This window comes from Adiantum capillus-veneris, chromosome 20, assembly GCF_014529385.1.
Source record: "Adiantum capillus-veneris isolate H3 chromosome 20, ASM1452938v2, whole genome shotgun sequence".
In the NCBI taxonomy this organism is placed as follows: domain Eukaryota; kingdom Viridiplantae; phylum Streptophyta; class Polypodiopsida; order Polypodiales; family Pteridaceae; genus Adiantum; species Adiantum capillus-veneris.
In genome coordinates this window covers 721,212-730,240 of record NC_140950.1, presented here as the reverse complement: position 1 = coordinate 730,240, position 9,029 = coordinate 721,212, and the positions used below count along the sequence as shown (strand labels likewise).

The window sequence follows — 9,029 nt, the reverse complement described above, 5'->3', positions numbered from 1 at the left end:
GATGCAATCGAGACCTCTGGAACCTATATGAAGTGATATGTGTATCTTTGAGTCTCAATATCTTTTATAGACAAAGGCAAAAATAGTACTGGGTCATTGATTGCTTGGGAGTACTAGAGAGAGAATGAGAGGAAGAGAGAAGAGAGAGAAAGAAAAGAGTGCCATGGCCCCAATACAAGATTTTTCCATGTGGACTAATCTTAACTGATTCAAACCTAGGTCCTCGACCTAGGTGTTGTACATGTTAACACACCAAACAAATTCAGACCTAGTTCATCGAATTAGGTTTTGTGCATGTAGACCAAACCAAACAAATTCAAGCCGAAGTCATCCACCTTTTGCCAACCAATCTACGAGAGAGAGAGAGAGAGAGAGAGAGAGAGAGAGAGAGAGAGGGGGGGGGGGGGGGGGGGGGGGGGGGGGAGGAAGACAAAGAGACATAGAGAGAGAAAAAGAAAGAGAGATCAAGGAAAGAAAGCTATAAAGGTTTGACATGGGTCCAATTCATGCCTAGATCATTGACCTCTTGCAAACCACGTTCCACGGTCCACTAGAGAGAGAGAGAGAGAGAGAGAGAGAGAGAGAGAGAGTCTCAAACCTTGTATGGTCATAATGTTTGTTGAGCAATTCCTCCATGTGGATAAAATCCAAAATTAGATCATTGATTTCTTGCAAACTAAGTTTCACAAACAAGGCCTCTAGATTTTGTATCAAGTTGTGCTTGTCTTAGGAAACTAGATACCTTAAAGATATATACGATGAGGGAGTTGAACTCAAGACAAAGTGCAGCTAGACTCCAACAACAAAGAGAGGCAACACAAATCAAACTCCAGTAAGATAGAGGCAACATAGGTCACCTTCTAGGGCCTTCAAGATTGCGACAAGCCTTTGAGCCAGGTATGATCGAGAAGCCTCAAGTTTGGAGAGAGAGAAAAAGATGTAGCTATGGTGACACCAAACTGCACCTCTGCATGTTCGAAATAGATCTCTTACTGCATGCAAGTGAAGGCTTTCTTTGTATCTAAAAACTTTATCTCTTGAGATAAAACTTACAATTGGCTCTGTATACAAAACTATAGTAGCTATCTCATTAATAAACACCGGCCATCATGCAAGGTTAGGCGAACAAAATTAAAGTCGGACAGGTGGGGGAAAGTGGCAGAAGTCGAGAAAATGCACACTTTTGAGCACACAAATGGCGATCTATTGCGGGTTGGTGAAGGACTTGACATGCAGGGCAAGGGAAGCGGGTGAAGAGAAGACTAGTGGAGCGGCATTAAGGTTGCTTTTGCAGGCATGGAAGAGAGCTCAGAGAAGATGAGGAAGAGGCTCAGAGCCATGAGGGTGGAGGCGTTGTTTACAGATGAAGGAGGGGGTTCATCGGTTTTTGATAACCCCAAATCTCTTGGGTTTCCTCTCCTTCCCGATTTACAGCAGCCCTCCAAGATTCCATCACCACGTTCCGAGTTCCTCTTGCAGCATTTAGTAATCCAAAGAAGAATGATAAGTTGAGAGCTTCCTTGTGAGCCTCACGCTTCTCCCTTGAACCAGTCGAGCTCTAATTTAACACCTGGTCGTCAAGAATACCTGCTTTTTGTGTGTGTGTGTGTGTGTGTGTGTGTGTGTGTGTGTGTGTGTGTGTGAGTGAGTGAGTGAGTGAGTGAGTGAGAGAGAGAGAGAGAGGGAACTTGTGCAATCCTTCTTCATTCTATGGTGGAACTGGAGAGAGAGAAAGAGGGAACCTGCGCAATCCTTCTTCATGCTATGGTGGAACTGGAGAGAGAGAGAGAGAGAGAGAGAGAGAGTATGCTATGGTGAAACTGCAGAGAAAGAGAGAGTGGGGGAAAGTGGTCGCTATGGCAAAACTGCAGACACGCAGAGAGGGAGGGGTAGAGAGAGGGAATGATGGGGGAGATCATGCTTTTGCAGCTAAGGCTGGATTCAGACTGCACGGCGGCACAGTGCAGACCTTTTGATGCAGCCAATAGGGAAACGCCCTGTTAGCGAACCCGTTCACAGTGAGCGGCAGCAGTGGTCGCTTTTGGTTGCGAGCGCACGGAAGGTTGTTGCCCATTCTCTTCCGACCCCCCCCCCTCCCCCCCCTCGCCCATGGCGCTTCCACCCTCCATGTAGGAAAGAGGGCCCTCCTGCCAACATTCACAAGGCTTTGCCTTTTCCCAAAATAGTCACCCCCCCACCCCCCTCATTAAAAAAAAAAAAACGGCTCAATGTGTGCAACGTTCACAAAACACCCCCCCCCCCCCCCCCCCCCCCTCCCTCCCTTCCACTTCTTATAAAATGGAAAATTTTATAGCCTTTCAAGCTCTATCACATCAACACAGAGATCAAGGAGGTCATCGTCATCATGTTCTTTCACATTTGAGGTGCATGCACACAGTAAGCCTCTCCCTTTTACATTTGAGGGCCTCTTCAAGCAAGCTCAAGGCCATGCTCATTTGCATTTGAGGGCTTTTCATGAATAATGAGTTATCTTAAAATTCCAAGTTTCTTTCACATGCTATTTATTTTTTATGCTCTATGATGTACCAACTTTTTTTCAATGGTGTTCTTGTAGGGTTGAAGCGTTAAGAGGGTGATGACAGTGCAAATCAATTCATCAAGGTCGCTATGAGTTCTAACATTCGCACTTTCATGCATTGATCTCAACTTTGTGTGCACGTCTTTAACATTGTTTTTTTTTTTGCATTGTAGGTACCATGGATTCCAACCCAAATCATTTTTTTGACTCCCAACGGGAAGACGACGACCCTATTCTCTCCCAACCTCCATTTTCTCAATCCACTTTCTACCCATTTTCCCACCCTTCTTTCCATATGCCACCTCATGGCTACCAAACCATGATGAATTCTCCCTCCATCTCTCCTAATTCTCCCTTTATGTTTAGACCCCCAAATTATGGATCTCAAATTCCACCACCTCATCCCTCTCCTACTCTAAATGCTCCTACTCGAAATGCTCCTGGCCCACATTTTCCTATGGCTACACATCCTTCTCATCCCTCACCCCCTTTGAGTGTCACTAGTCCTAACTCCAATATGGATGCCTCCCCCGATCATGTGGCGTCCAATCCATCACCCAACCCTACCCCTAATTTCATACGAGCTTCTCAACCCAAGGCAAGACGTGCCAAACCGATGAAGAGGAAAGAAGCCATTTCACTATTTGGTTGTGATTTGTCAAAGCTTTCAAAGCTTTCAGATTTTATTTTTGTGCTTCCGAAGTGTATGAAAATGTCTCCAGCTTTCAAAATATGATAAAAATGTTGTAAAATAAAGTGGACCATGTGCTAAATATCTTGCATCATTTCAACGTGTTTGCAGGATTCAATGGCCATATCAAGGAAATGGCTCTCTATTGTGCATGGTTGTGTTCTTTAGCCATTTATGAATTGCTAAAGGAACCCAACTTTCGCAATGATGAGTCCATGGTGCAAACTTGGTTGCATGTTTACGAGTGCATGGCATGGTCTGTAAGCCTCAAGAAGATTGCCAACCGAAGGAGTGGTCATGAACGATGGCGTGCGTGGGCATATCCACATCCACAAGGCTTTGTTCGATGTTATCTCCTAAGTGCTTACAATGCTAGCATGTTCAAGAGGCGTCTGAGGATCAGCAAAGAAACCTTCAATTACCTTTGTGGAAAGCTTGCACCCTTCATGCAGAAGAAATCCACAAACTTTCGCAAGGTTGTGCCAATAGAAGATAGAGTAGCAATCGCTCTTACCAAACTTGCTACTGAAGATGGTCTCTTGGGCCTCGGTGACACTTATGGATGTGCCAAGAGTACATCTTGTGGAATTGTACTTGATTTTTGTAAGGCAATTGTGAAATCTGGCCTTAGGGATTTGTACATCAGATGGCCCACAAGCTCTCGACTTGCGACATTGGCGCCCGAGTTTGAGGCTGCAAGAGGAATCCCCTTTGTTGTTGGTGCGATAGATGGTTCCCACATTCCCATCATTGCACCAAGGGACAACCATGTCGACTACTTCAATAAAAAAGGTTTCCACTCTATTTTGCTGCAACTAACCGTATTTGCTAATTGTTCAATATGGAACTATGATGTTGGATGGGCCGGATCAGTGCATGACTCCTTCTCATCCCTCACCCCCTCTATTTTGCTGCAACTAACCGTATCTGCTAATTGTTCAATATGGAATTATGATGTTGGATGGGCCGGATCAGTGCACCACCTCATCCCTCTCCTACTCTAAATGCTCCTACTCTAAATGCTCATAGCCCACATTTTCCTATGGCTACACATCCTTCTCATCCCTCACCCCCTTTGAGTGTCTAGTTGCCTAGCTCACCTTTTGCACATCTTTGACCTAGCTGATTCCTATGGCTACACATCCTTCTCATCCCTCACTAGAAGTGAGCTAGGTCAAAGATGTGCAAAAGGTGAGCTAGGCAACTATTGTCTAGTTGGTGATTGCGCTTATCCGGCACGGCCATATATGCTAGTGCCTTTCAAAGGGTGCAAAGAAGGGTTGTCATGCCTCAAGTACTACTGGAATTTCATTCAATCCAGTACAAGGATGCCAATTGAAAGAGCATTTGGAATGTTGAAGGCAAGGTTTAGAATTTTGTTAAAAAGATGTGACATGAATCTACGCTATGTGCCAGATCTTGTAGCAGCTTGTCTTGTGCTTCACAACCTTTGTATCCACCATGGATAATCTTTTGATATGGAGTGGGTGCGAGAGGTAGAAGCAGAATTGGCGGGTCACGTTGGGCGTGCAACAGAGGATCGAAGAGTAGGTGCTACTTCCATGATGGAGCTTATGGAAACACGGGAAGTCGGAGTAGAGGAGGCTATGGAGCGTGCTCAAGGGAGCGATGAAGGAGGTTCCAATGACCTTGGAGTAGGCTCCGAGAGGCGAGACAGTATTGCAAAGGCAATGTACAAAGAGCAAGAATGGATGAATGTCCAAGAAATTTTTGGAATTGAGGCTTTAGAGGAATTAGATTCATCATCATCTTCAAGTTAGAGCTTTTGTAACATATGCGTTCAATGTAATAAATTTTATGCTATGGTTTGTACTATGTTTTATTGATGCAAATTCCAAATGCTTCTTCATTTCACTCTGTGTTCCGCCGCCGCCCAATGCTCACACAAGCCGGTGGAAGAAAATCGAGTGACTTTTTCTTCCACCCTCTATGTGAACAAATGGGTGGCGGAAGTGTGCATTATCTAACTCTTCCACCCGAAAAAGAAACTTTTGGAGCCTCTCTTCCGCCTCCTCAATGTGAACCCAGCCTAAGCATATGATAGACCTCTTAATGGCAGATGACTCGATGCGTGTGCAAGAAGCTCTATGCCTGCACATGTCTCGTTGCAAGGTTGGCTGCCAATTTCAAATGTCAATTAGCTTGAGGTACCCATTTTCGCACACATATAAAAATTCTTTTCTTTGAACTTGTCAAGAGGATTTTTTTTAAAAATAAGGTTATATTGTCAAACTTTTACACTTTTTCTCTATTTTGGGGCAAAATTTGTCCTTTTGCACGTGCCCTCAACCTAAATAAAAAGTAGCACAATATTAAGCTGACACACATTTTTGTCGAACACTGGTCCAGACCTACTTATGGGTGTTAAGCATGAGGATGTCAAATTCTTGAGCAGTCCTCCAAGCCGCCATTACCACGTTTCGAGTTCTACACAAATCCTCTTGCGGCCTTTAGCGGTCTGGAGAAGATTAAAAAGTCGAGATCTTCCTTGTGAGCCTCCCACTTCTCCCTTGCGACAACCGAGCTTTAATTTGTGCCTTTGTAACCTCCATGCAGTACCATTAACATTGCCTTCCTGACCCTTGACTTGAACCCTAACCTTAATTCCACCCCTCCTAGAAGATTTAGTTTGGCTAAGCATGGCCCTAATCATCAGCCCAACATGCGTCACTTTGGCATGGTTGCAAGCTGGGGACCTAGGTTTGCACTTATAGTCACAATGGGACTACCAATGAAATAAAACCATGGTACATTCTCTCAACCATAAAATAAAACCTTTTTTATTGAAAAGTTACTTTAGAAAATTGTTAAAATATATCCATCTATGCTAATTTCAAGGGGACTAGAAACTTTCTCCATTTTGTTGTGTGTGTGTGTGTGTGTGTGTGTGTGTGTGTTTGCATATCAAAGAATGAATATATACATACACACGAATATTAGGCTCGTGTCACACACGGGCGTTGAATAAGCCAAAAAAGGGCCCTTTTGGGCGCCCATAATGTCAGACAATGGGAGGACACATTTACTTTGATTGATTGTTCTTTTCTTCGTAAATGAACGAGGGTTAGCCAGCTGGACAGTGCAGAAGCATCACCCGCGATGGTGGAAGGTCTGCAGCTCACACCCACTAGCCATCCTTTGTGCACCTTCTTTTGCTCATATCCATGTAGTGCCAAGGTTGGGCAAGGAGGTGAAGCCGGCTGCTTTTCTGCTTTGGTAGAAATCACAGCCAACCAATGGCTTTTTGCCATCTCACTTGTGCACACATCCAGGCGGACGTGTGTGACAGAGGCCTTTATAATACATATGCTCGTGACTATATAAATGATATACATATATATATATGTAGTTATGATACTATTATTATTATGTACAATGTATATACTTGTGTGCTTTTGTACTACATATATATGTGTGTATATACACATGTGTGTATGTGTGTACACATATATTCTGTATATATGTATGTATATATGCGTGTGTGTGTGTGTGTGTATGTATATGAGCTAGTGTGAGGGTTACAATATATATGTATAGCTATATATACGTATGCTCTAGTGTTATATATGAGAGTGCTTCTCCTCACTCTGTCTAAATTAGTGACCTTGGCCTCCCCCCCCCCCCCCCCCCCCCCCCCCCCTCGCTCTCTCTCTCCTCCAATCCTTTGTTTTGTCCACATGGTCAATTCTTTAGTGTGGATATTTTCACTCACACCCTAAGCCAGTGAGTTTGGTTCCCCCACCCTCTCTCTCTCACACACTCTCTCCCTCTCGTGTCAATGCTTGTCTCATTCTTCTCGTAACTCTCCCTGTGTGTGTGTGTGTACGCACGTGCACGCGAACCTATTCTATCTACATGATCAAATCTTTAGTGTGGATGTTTTGATTCTCTCACTTCTTCCCTTGTCAATGGATGTCTCATTCTTCCTGTGATTCTCTGTCTTTTTATCTATCTATCTACCTCCCTCTTAATCCTTATTTTTGTCCACATGGTCAAAATTTAAGTGAGGATTCTTCTCCTCACCCTCGCTAAGTTAATGAGCTTGGTCCTCTCTCTCTCTCTCTCTCTCTCTCTCTCTCTCTCTCTCTCTCTAAGAGAGAAATTTTCATACTTATGGAAGGCGTTTCTAGCAGCATTTCCGAAGTGAACAGGTTCAAGAAAATTGACTCTCATCTCTTATTTTACATACAATGTCTTCCGGCCACTCGCAAGGGTTCTTCTTCTTCAACAAGGTCCACAACCACTGTGGAAAATGATCCCAAATCTCCTAAGTGTGGAGATAGCAACACAACGACCCAATCAACGACATCGGAAACCATGTTCATGGCCTACTTGGTATCATTACAGGAGATCGTAAACAAACAAGGCGAAGACTTACGAGCACTTGCAATGGAGAATGGCACACTAAGGATACTTGTGGTTGAGAACGAGAATCTCAAGAGGACACTTGAGATGCAAACAACACGTTTGATGCAACTTGAATAGGAAGTCAAGGAATGTAAACTCTCTCTTGTGGACTTGAAGGCTTTGAAGGAGTGAATGAGCAAAGTAGAGCATGACCATGTATTGAAAGAGGACAAATCTGACACCATGAGTCGGGATGTATGTGACATGAAAAATGTATGCACAAACAATTCTTGGGCTGATTTATGTGGTAGCAATGTGGTTGCTAATTCCTCACTCATGCAAGCTATGGTCCAAACAAATAATGTTGAGGATGTGGATGTGGAGGAGTTGAAGGAATGGGAGCGATGCTCTAAGAACATTGTTATTTGTGGAATTCTTGAAGAGAAGTTAGAGACACCTCCTTCTCTTGCCATTGTTATCAAAAATTTCTTCAAAACCCACTTTGGCATGTCTGGAGTTATGGTCTATGGAGTACATAGAGTGGGGAAACAAGGAGCTCCTCGCTCGGGAGAACGGCCAATTGTATGCACCATGCTGGATGAGACCAAGCGAAAGATTATCCTTGATAAGAGGGATACAAAATGTTTTTTATGTGAAGATCGCACTATTAAGAAACAAAATATGCGTCGCAAGGCATATGAGAAAAAGAATAACAGAAACAAGGAGATCTCTCATGAAGAAAATGTGCCCAAGGAGGAGGCAAGTCCCTCGAGCAAATAGGGATGCGTGACCTATGAGACCAAGTTAAAATTGAAAATATGCTTTTGGAATTGTAATGGATACCCATGGAATGCGGGGGTTGGTATTGGTGAACTAACAAGCAAAGCCGATGTTGTACTTCTTGTTAAAACTTGGGAGCATGATACACAAAGGATTAACGGCTTGGAGGATTACAATGTACATTCATTGATGTGGTCAAAGAATCTCAACCAACGAAGAAGATAAGGAGGGGTAGCATGTATGGTTAAGAAAGGATTGGAAGATTTTGTATCAATTGTGAAAGATGACAAGTACAAATGTTATATATGGCTGAAAATTATGACATCAAAAAGAGTACCCATTTTTGTAGCCGGTTGCTACATTCCTCATCATGATTCTCCCTTTTATGCTTGCATGGATAGAGATCAATCATTTTTTTATTTAAAAGAGGACATTGCTTATTTCAAAGATAAAGATGATTTTATTGTATTTGGGGATATGAATGCTCACACAAAAACATTGCAACATGATACTCAACAATTTGCTATGCCATACATTTCAAGGGACTTGGAGGAAGTTCACTTGTATGATCGTACTTCAATGGATGAGAAAATCACTATGGAAAATTACTTTTATACATGTGTAATAGCACGGGTATGCTCATTGCCAATG

At 43.2% G+C, this 9,029-nt stretch overlaps 1 protein-coding gene across 1 annotated transcript; it reads left to right on the top strand.

Moving 5' to 3' along the window:
• Positions 1–486: 486 nt before the first annotated feature.
• LOC147431977 (uncharacterized) lies at positions 487–3,624 on the top strand. The gene is made up of 3 exons (XM_086491794.1): positions 487–2,062; positions 2,576–2,622; positions 2,713–3,624. The coding sequence occupies exon 3, from the start codon at positions 2,718–2,720 to the stop codon at positions 3,273–3,275; it is 558 nt and encodes a 185-aa protein (XP_086347920.1). The 5' UTR covers positions 487–2,062; positions 2,576–2,622; positions 2,713–2,717; the 3' UTR covers positions 3,276–3,624.
• Positions 3,625–9,029: the final 5,405 nt, after the last annotated feature.

Coding starts and splice junctions, on each gene's coding strand:
- LOC147431977 (XM_086491794.1), top strand. CDS start 2,718: ATGGATTCCAACCCAAATCATTTTTTTGACTCCCAACGGGAAGACGAC.